Source organism: Scleropages formosus, chromosome 8, assembly GCF_900964775.1.
Source record: "Scleropages formosus chromosome 8, fSclFor1.1, whole genome shotgun sequence".
Taxonomy (NCBI): Eukaryota; Metazoa; Chordata; class Actinopteri; order Osteoglossiformes; family Osteoglossidae; genus Scleropages; species Scleropages formosus.
Genome location: NC_041813.1, coordinates 19181560 through 19195672, shown reverse-complemented (window position 1 = coordinate 19195672; position 14113 = coordinate 19181560). Strand labels below are relative to the sequence as shown.

Sequence of the window (14113 nt, the reverse complement as noted above, 5' to 3'; positions counted from 1 at the left end):
CCCCTCCCCCTCCAGCCTTGCGCCCTGTGTTGCCGGGTTAGGCTCCGGCTCCCCGCGACGCCCTATGGGACAAGCGGTTTCAGACTCTGTGTGTGTGTGTGACTTACTTTGTCATTGTACTGCTGTGCAATACAACGAAATTATAGTGTTATTCCCTGAGTTCTTTACACAGCCAGTTAACCGAGTCCTCCAAGGACTGACCTCAATCCCACAATCCTTTACTCTGTCCTTGCTGCTCTTTGTGCAGTGACCAGGGCTATTTCCCAGCATTCAAGCGACTCGCAATACGTGTATTTGTGGAGTTAGCACATGTGACGCTGGAGATGACAATCCTTCTTCAAAATATCTTTCAGAGTATAGTAAATAATAACAAATAAATAAAGAACTATAACTAATAAATTAGAAATGGTCATGATTGCTTGTTTGATTAAAAAGTTTTTTGTAAACATCCCTTTTTGTAATAATTATATGTGTTAAAATGTTTTTTTTTGTCTCAAAATTTGACCCCTGTTAAAGTAAAACTGTCAGTTTTTACGACTGTTTTTTGGGTTAATGCCTCCTTCAAAATGCGTCGCTCTTCCGGGAGGTATTAATTATAATCCGCTCGCAGACTGTGAGGGGCTTCTATAGTTATAAAGCGGTTATTGCTGACTCTGCCATTCTTGCACTTTTCGCGCGCTTGTGACGTGCGCGACTCCGCTTTATGACATCATCCGACGTGCCCCTTACGTTTCGTCCTGGAAACCCCAGAAAATCGGCGAACTCGCGACCATAGTGGTGCTCACGACGACGGTTGAAGTGATAGACCATCTGGACTGAAAGTTATCTAGAACATTGTTCAATAAGCAGTTTTTTTTTGTTTTGTTTTTATTATTTTTGATTGGATATCCATATTGTGGGTGATTTTTGGGTTCATGGTGAATGTTTTGCTGTTGTGCTGGTGATGCGACGTTTTTTGTAGACGGTCGTTTTTTTTTTTTTTTGTTGTGCTCAGGAAAGGGCGGCCATTTTGGGCCTCCTTTCCTCCCGCTTTCTCTCCCTTTGTCATATTTAGCTGTATAATTTTGGGTTTTTTGCTGTTGTCTACGCGGACGCGGACACGGCGGACGCCCCGGAGTATTTTAAAAGGGACTGACTGCGGATATTCGGTTTCGAGCGGTGCGGTTTGGACTGCGGCCTGCGACAGGAGGGACTGTTGGGGGACGCGCAGACGCGCAGCTTCCTCCTACATGGACTCTGAAGAAAGGCGCCACTGAGCGCTCCCCCGGGCCCGGACTCTTGCTCGGCCTCCTGGTTTCCCTGCGTTTCCGTGTTTTCCTCGCCTGAACAGGCCCCCCCCCCCCCGCACTGCTGGACACTGTCTGGAAGCCCGCTTGCCGGCTGTGCGGTCTGAGTCTCTTTCTGACGGACTGGGAACTGGAGTTGATTTGAGAACAATGTCGTTGGTTTCTGTTGCATTTCCATGATTTGGTGTGAATGTGGGTGTGTTTTTCCCACCTCGCGCGGTCAGTTTTAAACCAAAAGAGCCACAGAGAGAGAAGATCGTCCGTTTAGCGCGATGATGGTGCTCGTATTGCTGAGCAGCTAAGCTAGCCTGCGAGCTACCGCTTCTGTACAGTACAGGCTGTGTGGTTGTAGCGCCCCCCTCCCCTCCTTTGTCGGGCCTCTCTGTCTCTGGGCCGCGTGGTCTGTTCTGCTTAACAAAATGTCTTGTGTACATTACAAGTTCTCCGCCAAACTCAACTACGACACGGTGACCTTCGACGGGCTCCACATCACGCTGAGCGACCTGAAGCGCCAGATCATGGGCCGCGAGAAGCTGAAGGCGGCCGACTGCGACCTGCAGGTCACCAACGCGCAAACCAAGGAAGGTCAGTCTTGCTTAATGATTAATCCTCACATCGACTGTCCGGAGGGGGCTTTATGTAACAGAAAGACCTCTGATATTTTAAAGCTGCACAGTGAATGATTATTAATAATTGGCAGTAGATGACGTAAGCGTTAGAGGTGCGGCCTTGCACTTGTGGCGTCCTTTAGTTTTGTTCCCGCAGGGAATTTTCTCTGTAGCTGGATGAAACAGTACTACATCATGGCAAGAAGTTGCTTTGGAGAAGAGTGTCAGCTAAACGAATAACTGTAAACAGAACAATCATGAGAGCATGCCTGTTATCCAGTTACCTGGTTACTGGTGTTAAGCGCAGCCCCCCCCTTCAGCAAGCCTTATGCTTAACTAGTTTGTCCCATTGCAGCTCGTAGCATGCCATGGGTCACATGGCAGTAAACATTTCAGAATTTGTTGAAAACTGTATCTCTGGGTGTGTTATGTATATTTTTGATATGTTCTTTAAAACTCTAAGTGATGTATGGATTCCAGAGTCTCAAACCTGTCAGGGAAACTATGGCGTGTTTACCGTTTGAGCTTTGCTGAACCCTTTCCCAAGGGCCTTTAGAGGAAAAATAAATGCTAAGGTTATGTGGTGTGGCTTTTTAGGGTTATTTTAATTAACCAAATGTTTTTATCTGTTTTTTTTTTTTTTTTTTTTAGAGTACACAGATGATGGGTCTCTTATTCCCAAAAATTCGTCTGTTATTATTAGAAGAATTCCCATTGGAGGAGTGAAGGCAGCAAGCAAAACATTTGTCATGTAAGTGCTTAATTAAATTTTTCTGTATTTCAGTCAAACTTTGGAGTACTTTTGTTCCAGTCTTCAAAAATATATCTTGGTGTTTTTACTTAAGAGGAATTAACCTTTATTTTTTCCTTTTTTCTAGTGATCGTTCTGAGCCTCCGAGTGGACCTTCTAAAGCAGTATGTAAAAAAAACTCACCATTTTGGTTTTTTTATTAGACATTTCTCTAGTTTTAAGTATGCAACATACTACTTGCTATTTAGTACATGAAATGGTTTGTACTGTTAAGCGTTTTGATTCTGGTGCTACAATATTTGACTGTTGTATAGTTAAGGATGACGTAAATGCAATTTCTGCAATTCAAATTGCTGAAACTGTGTAAATTGTTTTGTGCATGCAGTTGCACTGTATTTCATACTGGAATACCATGGGTTACGTATATACAATGTATAGATTTTGTGATCAGTCCGTTCATTTTGCTAATAGTGAACATGATGGGATGTTCGGCCTGTTATATTTGTGAAAGTTGTTTTTGTTTCCAAATAAAAGTTGTACTGAGCCATATTTAACCTCACAATGTATTACACAGCTCTGATGTCTGACTGTTGATGTTTAAGGAGTTGCTATATAGTCAAGTACATCGGTCTGCAAAGAATGAAAAAAACCAAAGTTGTTAAATGTTGACTGTATTTACAAAATGGAACAGTAGCTGACAAGGCTCAAACAACCATTACCTGTTAAAATGTTTAATCTGGGAAAAATAATCAACTGTATTGAATTCACACTCCATGAAAACGATTTCTAATGTAAATTTACCACAAATCTCAGCTTTTCTAATTGTTCCTCCACATTGAAACTGGAAAAAAATTGGGATACCATGATGACCGACCTACATTTATCCACTGGTGGCTTACATAATTTTGTGGTAATATCAAGGACCACAGATCTCAATTTTCATAAATTGGGAAGAAATGGTTCTGTACAATAGGACTTAGTCTTTTTCGATTAACCTGTGTACCAGCAGTAAATACAACTTGAAAGTGTAAATGTAGCTTACTACAGTGGTTGTAACTAGGGTTGGATGGGAAAATGGAAATGTGTGGATTGAGCATTAATCATAAACCTAATGAATTGTTTGAGCCTTAGTGTGTACTTCACTATGAAAACCAAATGCGATGGAGATTTGCTCTTTATCCATCAGTTTTGGGCAGCACAAGAAATGTTTCCTTCAAGAAAGTGTTATAGTTTCTTTTTTTTTTGTTTTGTTTTGTTATGACCTTCAATGCAAGTGCCTTTAAATATATTTTGGTAGAGTCCAACATGAAGTTCCATCTGCACAGTTTTGCCGGGTTTTTTCCTCAGTATTTCTTAAGTGTACTGTTCACCTGCGCTTACCAGTTTCAGTAGTACTGTGTATGATGCAGAACACTACAGTTGTCAATAAAACATATGTGTACAATTTCTGAGCACCACCTCCAAGGCCTTGTGTGTTCACTCTCAGTCACCTCATGGGGAATGGGAGTTAATTTGCATATCAAAAGGGTTGGCAACTGCAGGCAAAACAGGTGAAGTGCTGTTGAAGAGGCAGTCTGGAAATGCAGACAAATGATTTCTAGACTGCCTGTTCTGAGTAGTCAAGCCCTTAGCAGGACCTGAGTTCGGTCCTTAAATTAGTGTGTGAATTTTACATTCCATTGTGTTCGTTATACCCTTTTAGGGTATTGCAATGCTTGACGTTATCATAGGAATCTTCTAGCAACCCCATGTGTACAAATAAGTAAAAATATTTGTAATTAGCTGCTACATTTATGCTGATAAAATTTTAAATGTAGTATTATGCATTGAGTTCCTCAAGATCACATAATGATACATTTAATTTTTGTGTGTCCGTTTGGTAGATTTTTGGCAGATAGCTTTGTAACTTTAAAAGCTTCCGTGAATTTCATTAATTTGGTTATTTATTGAACTTCAAGTGCAAAGGTGTTCAGTCTGGACTGTGCACATAAGACAGGTAGAACATCAGGTGCAGAACATCTATTTTGGAAAAATCTGGTATTTTAGACTTTAAAAAATGAACCAAGTTAGGTTTACATGCGTTTTGAACTATGAGCTTTCTTGTTTTTACGTGACCGAAATACAGGTGATCTGCGGTGATTTGCATGTCATTGTGTGTTGTGCCTTACGGGATTAAACTTGTTTTCAATTTCCTACAAACAGATTGATGATTCTTCTGCTTCACTTTCACTGGCCCAGCTCTCCAAGGTATATGCCCTTCCATGCTTTGTCAGTGTCCATACTATGACATGTCAACCATACGTCTGATTACTTGATGAAGCTGTAATGGCTATATATGTTTAGTGTGCTTTGAACGCTGTGGCAGTCCTGTGCAATGTTACCGGCTGTGTTTAGGCTTTGTAAAGTTACGGTCTGTTTTTCTAGGACCGCAAGTATGACTTTTTACCCCCAAACATTCAGACACATTGCCCTGTGTTTAAAAAAAAAAAAAAAAAGGGGGGGGGCCTTTTTTTTTTTTTTTTTTTTTAAACACAGGGCAATGTGTCTGAATGTTTGATTCAACAGTTTATATGATCAGATTTTTCACCTTTTTTCCCCTCATGAGTTACCATAAATTACATTTGCAGGTTTTGAAGGGATATAGTCTAACTAGCGCTCTCTCCTTTATGCTAGTGGTTTTTGGGAGAGTTTGAGGATGGTGCTAAAGTTTGAGGCTGTTTTGTTACTACCCGCTGTTGAACTGTTTGGTGCACGGTCTCCCCTGAGACAACACGTGTTTCACTTAAGATGTGTGGGTTTGAAACAAGAACAGCTGTGTTCATGTCCAGTCCTGTAGAGTGTGTCCGGGTGGGGGAGCTCTTGGGTGCTTTAAACACGGCTGAATCAAGATCCAGGGGCAGTACAATGTAAGGAAGAGCAGCAACCCCTCTCCCACATGCCATTTCAAAGTTTTTCTGAATGCGTTTTGTTGTTGTCCTTGATTTTCACTTCTTAAACCTTTTTTAAATATGAAGACGACTTGATCAAACAGCCACAGGTCCTATTTTATGTGAATCAGTAATGCACGGCCTACCTTTTTTTCCCCCGTCTTGATTTTAGTCCATCATTAAGACTGCAATATGTGTGTTGTTTTTGTGTCTTTTGTGAATCCAAGTCCTTTGCAATACTTAGGTCTACATGCCTGAATGTGTTGAAAGGTTTGTTTGAACAAAGCCCACATATTATTCCGCAGTCTATATAATCTCTATCCTGAAAGGTTTTAACTTGAGTGAATCTGTGGATTCAGTGGAGTTGTTAACAAGGTATGAGTCATCAGCGCAAACGCTGGGTCTGTTTAACCTTTTTGTGCATTGTTACTTATAGCTTGGTAAGAACCTTAAAAGCCTGAATCACCTGTTGTACACTGCTACTGTTACCAAAGTAATTTTGTACACAGGTCTAGAAGATAGTTTTAAGAGTTCTAGTTTGCATCTCTGAGTAACTGTGACTTGAGAAATTAACTGTATGCTTAAAATATTAGTGAAATATCGGAAATGTACTTTTTTTTAACCCTAAATATTGTTTGCGTTATTTGATGAAGTGATTATTTTTCGTTCCGTCTTTTCTTCCATTTCATAAAAATCCTTTTTTTTTTTGTCAAACTTTTGTTGCAAAAAATTTCAGTTGGCGTTTATCCTACCACCTGGAAATTTGCTGCACATGTTTGTTTGAGATCTAGTTTTGAATGTATTGTGTATGGATGGTAGCTGAGGGAGTAGCAAAGTGCACCTCTAAAATATAAGCGGCCTTCTGAGCCCCTCCTCACCCAAATGGACGAGCGTATCTGCAACTCTACAGGACATGGCGTGCGCACCACAGTGTCTCTGGAAGCTATGGCTGCTTTCTCCTGCTTTGTCAATAAAATGATACCTGTTGCCTGTTGCACAGACCGCCAACCTTGCCGAAGCCAATGCGTCTGAAGAAGACAAAATTAAAGCTATGATGAATCAGTCTAATCACGAATACGACCCTATGCAGTAAGTATGTGGTAATAACGTGGCAGTACCGATCTAGCACATGGAAAGTTGTGTTCTAATGTTGACTTTGTTTCGCACAGTTATAGTAAGAGAACAGTGGGTCCACCTCCTCCAAACTACACCTGTTTCCGCTGTGGAAAAAATGGACACTACATACGGAATTGCCCAACCAATGGGGTGAGAGGATTTCTGGGCACTTATGGGTATTAGTACCACTGTAAAGTTTGGGTGTTCATTTGAGATGGTTAACAATTGTAATGTGTTTCTAGGTGATTTTTCTTAATACGTTATCGTCTTCCATACATCGGTGACTTTCTGCATCTGTGTCCTTCACTTGGCAGGACAAAAGTTTTGAGGCACCCCAACGGATCAAGAAAAGCACAGGAATCCCACGCAGTTTCATGATGGAGGTAGACGACCCAAGCATGAAGGGTGCCATGCTGACCAATACTGGGCGATATGCCATTCCCACCATTGACGCGTCAGTATTCCATCTAGCTTGTGTGTGGTTATTTTTGTGTCATTGATTATGGTAGTGAATTCAGTATTTAACAATGATGTACAGAGAGGCCTATGCCATCGGGAAGAAGGAGAAGCCACCGTTTCTGCCCCAGGAACAGTCGTCATCTTCTGAGGATGAGGACCCTGTGCCCGATGAGCTGCTGTGTCTCATATGCAAAGACCTCATGACAGATGCTGTGGTCATTCCCTGCTGTGGGAACAGCTACTGTGATGACTGTGAGTGCACTCCCAGTTTTCCCTGCATTGCGGCTGAGTCCCAGATGCATTGCGTACTGGGGTGGTAAATGTCATGTTATACCTCCAGGTATAAGGACATGCCTCCTGGAGTCTGAGGAGCATGTGTGCCCCACCTGCCACCAGTCTGACGTGTCACCTGATGCGTTAATTGCCAACAAGTTCCTGCGCCAGGTAATTTCACCACTTAGGTGGTTCACTGTACATGAAGGTTACTGTGTTTTTGGCACAGTGTTAGCCTTAAAATTTTCAGTGTATTTAATTGTTTGCATTCATCATAAGGGTCGTGTACCTCTCTAAAAGCATTATATTCTTCTTTTAGGCAGTGAACAACTTCAAAAATGAGACTGGCTACACTAAACGCATGCGCAGGACTGCAGCTCAGCCGGCGGCTTTGGTGGTTCCTCCTCAGCCGCGAGTGCAACGACCGGTTCAGCCAATCAGGCCCCCCACCTCTAGACAGCAAGACCCCTTGTTGGCCAATGCTCCCCAGCCCACATCATCTGCTACACCTCCTCCGGCAACACCTGCAGCAGGAACCCATGCAACCCAAACCCCACCAACTGCGACTACCCCCTCCTTGCAGGCTGTAGCTGCATCAGGAGTCCCCAGCTTCAGCACCTCTGCTCCCTCACCTCAGAAGCCCGTAAAACAGGAGGAGCCGGCGCTCTCCAAGTGAGTTAGCACACCAACAGGAAAATACATAGCAAGTTTTTACAGCACCCTAATTGCCCAGACGAAAACAAAAAAATTGTTTGAATGTTCTTCATTGTGTGTCTCAGGGAGCTTGAGAATGTCACCCCAGCACCATCAGTTATGGTTTCAACTGAGCCCCCTTTGGCAGGACCTGTTACTCCAAAGGTGAGTATGTTGGAAGAAGCAATAGCAGAGCTTTCCTTTCTTGGTGACTTCCTGACAGTGCATGGTGCTTATGTTTGCTGTAATTTTTTTTTTTTTTTTGGTCCTCCTTAGGGATACCTTGTGCCAGTGATTGGTCAGCCTCACTCTCTTGGCCATTCCATTCCAAGAACAGGTAAGATCATAACAGATAAATGTGTAGAAGTTAGACAAAAGAGCTTCTGCTAACCTATGCACCAGAGATGTTGAAAGAATTATCGTAGGAACTGTGGTTATGCTATGATGTAGTTTTTAATTATCCGGTGGTACACATTGAAATGTGATCATTTTTCGCATTGCAGTAAGAGCACTTCACATCTGGTTCTTTGATGGTCCCACTCACAAGACTTTAAAAGTGAAAGTTCTGTAAGCTCTTTGTTTTCACCCCAATATATTGGATTGAAGTCCCTCTTTGTTTGTATCTACAGGACAGCCTCTGCGACCCAATCCACCGAGACCGAACAGGCCCACGTGGGACACGTAAGTGACCCGTGATTTGATTTCTATAATTTTTTCTGTATGTAATTGGTGTAACCTCTACTGTTGTTCTTCCAGCAGAAGCCGTTCCCAAGGCGACCGTCCTCGTGCACAGGTCCCAGCTGTACCAACACCCCTCCCTACCGTGCCTCCTGTCCATGTGCCTCCTACCCTCTTTGCGCCACCACAGTATGCAATGCCCCAGCCTCCTGGCCTGGCACCACAGCCATACCCACTGCAGTATCCTACAGGGCAACAGCCCGTTACCAACTACAGCGTGCCTCCACCAGTCTATCCACCAGCCCCGGCCACAGTGTCCACCCCATGGATTCCTCCTGGGACCCAGGCACCGATTGCCAACCCTATGCCACCTCTGACTTCGACACCCTTCCTGTCCAAGGAGGAATTCTATAGGCAGCAGCGGCGATTGAAGGAAGAGTGAGAAGATTAAGTTAATTTTCTATGATTCATTTGACTAACATAGTTTTGTGTGTTGTTTAATTTGTATTTAAACATAAACAGAACAGCTAAACTAAAAATGTTATCTGCTAGTAATGATAAATATTGAGATGATGCCCCTGCAGGCTTTGTTTTAACTGTCAAGTTTTATCTCCTTCCTGTTTTCGATAAATAGTTCGCACTGTCGATTCGTTGCCAGGGAGAAGTCTAAGCTTGAGGAGTTCACAAATGACTTTGCCAAAGAACTATTGGAGTATAGAAAGATACAAAAGGAACGAAGGCGTTCTTATTCCAGGTAAAATTGTAAAAATATTTGTGAGCATCCTAATGGGACACATTATGTCCAATTAAGTGTTTGTTTACTGAGAGTTTATCCAACTTTCTTTCCCCACCTCTCTATTTCTGCAGATCTAAGTCCCCCTACAGAGGCTCATCATACAGTGGAAGCTCCTATTCATACTCAAAGTCACGTTCCCGGTCTCGGTCTCCACGTTCCTACTCCCGCTCTCTTAGTCGCTCGAGGTCCAGGTCACGCTCGAGGTCCCGCTCACGGTCCTACTCCCGCTCTCCATATGGCAGGCGTGGTGGCCGAGGACGGAGCCGCAGCTATCGGTCTAGATCCCGATCTCACGGCTACCATCGCTCCCGCACCCGATCACCGTCCTACAGGGGGCGAGATGGAGGGGGAACTGGAAGCGGGTCCTACCGCTCCCGCTCCCGATCGCCCCTCGGGTACAGGAGCCATACCCCCACGAAAAAGCCTGTTCCCCTCATGCAAACTGAAACAGACCGCAAGTACATGAACCCTTACCGTGAACCTCCACCTTATGATGCCAAAGCGTACTATGGCCGAAACATTGACCAGGGAGATCCATATGAGAGGGAGAGGTACAGAGAGTGGGAGAGGGAGTACCGTGAATGGTACGAAAAATACTTCAAAAGCTACAATAACCCCCCAGGCAATATCCCACGAGGTCGGCCTCCAGCAACTGGCCGGGAGCCCTTCACCCCAGAGCGCTTTGCACCACCAAGGCCCCGGGATGGCTCACCATTTGGACGTGGCCGCCGGGACGAATTCTTGGGTCCTGGACACAGCCATAACCTGATTCCAAGAGGTCGCCATGGGCCACAGACATATGCAGAGAAGTTTGCTTTCAAAGAAGCCCATGGTTTGAGTAGCCTGGGTGCCACTGCTCCTGGCAGGGGTGGCAGTAAAGAGCTGCAGAAACCTCTGAAAGAGAGGGAGCCAAGTGGGAGTATTACTGGAGACCCTAAAGGCCTGAAACACAAGAAGCATAGGAAGAAGAGGAAGGGGGAGGATGGGGACATCTTCAGCCATTCAGACTCCATGGATGATGGCAGAAAAGAAAACCGCAAAGGCGATGGCATGCTGATGGCATCCAGTCGTGATGATGCTACTCCTGTGAGGGATGAACCTATGGATAGCCCTACAGTTCCCTACAAGGCCAACTCTGAAAAAGACCGGAAGGATAAGGTCAAAGGAAAAAGCGAGAAGGTAAAAAGAAAGCCAGAGTCAAACACCCAAAAAAAGGAGTCTGCAACAAAGATATCAAAATCCTCCAGGGAGAAGGATGCTGACATGGAACGTGAGAAGTCGCCAAAATCTGAACCGCCACTCAAAAGGGCTAAAGAGGAGGTCTCCCTGAAAGCAGATCCCATCAAGCAGCACCCGTCCCAGAGGGAGGACAAAGCACCCCCATCCCGAAAGGTGGTGCAGAAGCCAGCTAAGCACCATCAGGAATCGAAGTCTGCAAAAGAGGAGCCAAAGGTAAAGAAGGAGCATGCCAAAGAGCCTGCCAAGCATGAAAAGGGCCCTGCCAAAGATGAGAAGCCTAAGACTGAAGTGGAGAAAACCATCAAAAGTGAGGACAGACCATCAAACAAACCCATTGAGCTCAAACCAGAGAAGCGGAAGAAAAAAGATGAGAAACCTGCTGATAAGGACCAGGATGTTCCTCCAGTTAGATCACCTAGAGTGGATGTGACGGAGGTTGCAAAGGGGTCGCCTAAACTAAAGCCAAAGCCCGAGGTTGAAAAACCAGCTATCCGACCTCTAATGGAGAAGGAGGTCAAGCCTGTGCCTATGAGGAAGATCAAGATTAACCGGGAGATTGGCAAGAAGATTGGGTGTGCAGACACCATGCCTGTAGTTGAGGAACCTGTAGATGGTGCAGCAAGGAGCAAGTCTGAGAAGACCAAGGGCAAGGTTCGAAGGAAAATCCCAGCTCCTGATGGCTCAGGCTCACTACTTGTAGATTATACCAGGTAAGTCTCTTTTAATTACATGCATGTGTTTTAAGATTAATCTTTTTATTGCAAATGTTGAATTCCACAAGAATATTCAGGATTTATTGATTTGGGTTCTCAATTTCAGCACCAGCTCCACTGGGGGTAGTCCCATCAAGAAGTCAGAGGAGAAGCTGGACCTGAAGAAGACTGTGGTAAAAACACTGGAAGAGTACACCAATGACAGCTCCACACCTGCCGAGGATGAGATTGTCATGATTCAGGTCCCCCGCTCCAAGTGGGAGAAGGAGGACTATGAGTCAGAGGATGAAGAAGCCAAGGTGTCGGCCGTTCCTGGTAACAGCAATGTTGCACCTCTCCCTCCAGCAGCAGAGAGCTTAACTACAAAGCTCAGTGACAAGAATTCACCCCTGCCGGAGCGAGTGGCCACTTTCACAAAGGAGACTGCAAAGGTAGAGGCTCTTCCTGAAACAAAGCCTGCTAAGGTATCCCTAACAAATGACAAAGAGAAAGAAAAGGAAAAGGACTGGGAGAAGGAGCGAGAGAAGGGGAAGGAGAAGAGCACTTTCGAAAGGGAGTCAGCAGATAAGAAGCCCTCTGTTTCCAGCTCAGATAGGGAGAAGAACCCTGAGCGTAGCAGTGAACATGGAAGTGAGAGGAGTAGCTCCTCTGCTTCTCATGCTTCCTCTAGGGATAGGGCTGCAGACAAGTCTGACCCAGCTCAGCGCAAGTCGGGCAGCAAAGATGGCAGCTCTTCCAGTTCTGACCGGAGACCAGAGCAGCGGGTTAGCCAGAGAGACCATTCTGCCTCCAAGTCCAGAGATCCAGCCAGGAGAAGGGACTCGCCACCCTCATCAAGAGAAGCAAGCCAGCCTCTGAGGGGTCGAGACCGAGATGCACGCACAGATTCCACAAAGAGGGGTCCGGGTGTCTCGGAGTCTCGAAGGGCCGAGCACAGCCCTACCCGGGATAAGAGGGTGTCCCAGAGTGCCCCAGAGCCCTCGAGACAGGCGTTGGCTGACCAAAAGTCGGACAGGCCTTCCAGCAAAGAGAGGCCAGGCAGCAGGCACCAGGAGACACGGGATGCCAAGGTCTCGAAAGACCGGGAGCACAGCGCCCACAAGGCACCCCACCAGTCTGGCTCTCCTGAGGCCAAGGCAGATATGGAGCGGTCTGGTGGTCGTGTGGAGCGTGACCACAGCAAGGCTAAGCCCCCCTCGGCGCGCTCAGCCAGACTGTCCTCCGACTTGGCTCGTGAGACTGATGAGGCAGCCTTTGTCCCTGACTACAGTGAGAGTGACAGCGAGGCATCGGATGTTGAAGGGAAGGCAGAGTCCAAGAGTAAGGAGAAGGGGCCAGAGAGCAGCCCCAGTGGCAGCCCCAGCCCTTCTCGCTCAGGCAGTCACGCCCGTAGCAGCAGTGCCAGCTCCGGCGGTAGCCAGGACAGTAAGAAAAAGAGGAAGGACAAGAAAGAAAAGAAGGACAAGAAGAAGCACAAAAAGCACAAGAAACACAAAAAACACAAGAAGCACACCAGCAACGAGTCAGAGTCTGAGCAGAAGGGGCAGAAACACAAGCATAAGAAAAAGAAGTCTAAAAAGAATAAAGAGAAGGACAAGGATGAGAAAGAGAAAGATGACCAAAAATCTAAAGCGTCTGTTTGAGATCTCAGACACTGGAGCAGTTGACTTAATTTACTGAAGTCGCTTTTGTAACAGTGTTATCAGTATACTGTACAGTAAATACAATTTTATAAATGTGCAGGTAATGAAGAAACTGCATGTAAAGAGAACACTGCTGATTCGATGGTTCTTTTTCTGCTTTTGTCTTGAGGTTTGTAAAGCAAATTTGTACAGAACTGTTAAATTGACCATGCAATTCTGAGCTTTGGTGGTAATATTGGCTACTTGAACAGGTGAAGGTTTCAGACTTTTTCCAGTGAACCAGAAGTGTAAGGTTCTAGTGTATTTAGTTTATTTTAAATACTTTCTTTCCACCTCAGAATACCATCTTTCATATCACATAGGCATTCTTTTGGGAAACAATGCATTGTATAGTGAAAGCACTTTATAGATGTGAAATTTGTTGCATAGCTTGGTGGAACCAGATGCCTTTTATGTACCTCATCTTGCATAGGATTGTGAGTCCATTACCTGTAAAATTATGACAATATGGCAATGTAACTACTGGCAGAACTGGAGAGTTTGTTTTACTGAAGACTGGCTTGGTGACATCCTCATGAGTAGTGGAATTTACTGTAACTGTGAATACTTTTCCCCACATTTTTATTTTTGCATTGCCTTCACGTTTAATTTAATCTACAAGCTGAAAACTATAGAGGGATAAACCTTTCTATGTTGTTTTGATGAGAATAAATTTTTCAGCGAAACTTCAGGTGTTATCCTTTGGTCTTTTTGTTGACATGGGATGATGTTGACCTGTGCAAGGGACAGTCGTACCCTGTAGCAGAGTATTGTACCACTAGATGGTATCTGTACACCCTTATAATTGTATTTCTCCGGTCTTCGTCCTCTTTACCTGTGTAACTGGCCCTAGAGCCCTACTAGGGGCCGGTACACCTTTACTCACCAAAAT

The 14113-nt window shown here is 44.8% G+C and overlaps 1 protein-coding gene across 3 annotated transcripts; it reads left to right on the top strand.

The window, feature by feature from the left end:
* Window positions 1–764: 764 nt before the first annotated feature.
* Window positions 765–14113, top strand: LOC108937371 (E3 ubiquitin-protein ligase RBBP6-like). 3 transcript variants are annotated; one of them, XM_018757277.2, is made up of 17 exons: window positions 765–1871; window positions 2546–2645; window positions 2773–2809; window positions 4848–4892; window positions 6573–6661; window positions 6742–6838; window positions 7003–7142; window positions 7227–7399; window positions 7488–7591; window positions 7740–8092; window positions 8200–8278; window positions 8390–8450; window positions 8743–8794; window positions 8873–9229; window positions 9426–9545; window positions 9659–11536; window positions 11646–14113. In XM_018757277.2, exons 1-17 carry the CDS (start codon window positions 1706–1708, stop codon window positions 13180–13182), a joined length of 5388 nt encoding a protein of 1795 aa, XP_018612793.1. In that variant the 5' UTR covers window positions 765–1705; the 3' UTR covers window positions 13183–14113. The 3 variants fall into 3 exon arrangements, with proteins under 3 accessions (XP_018612793.1, XP_018612794.1, XP_018612792.1); XM_018757278.2 differs by having other exon boundaries at window positions 8870–9229; window positions 9450–9545; XM_018757276.2 differs by having other exon boundaries at window positions 8870–9229.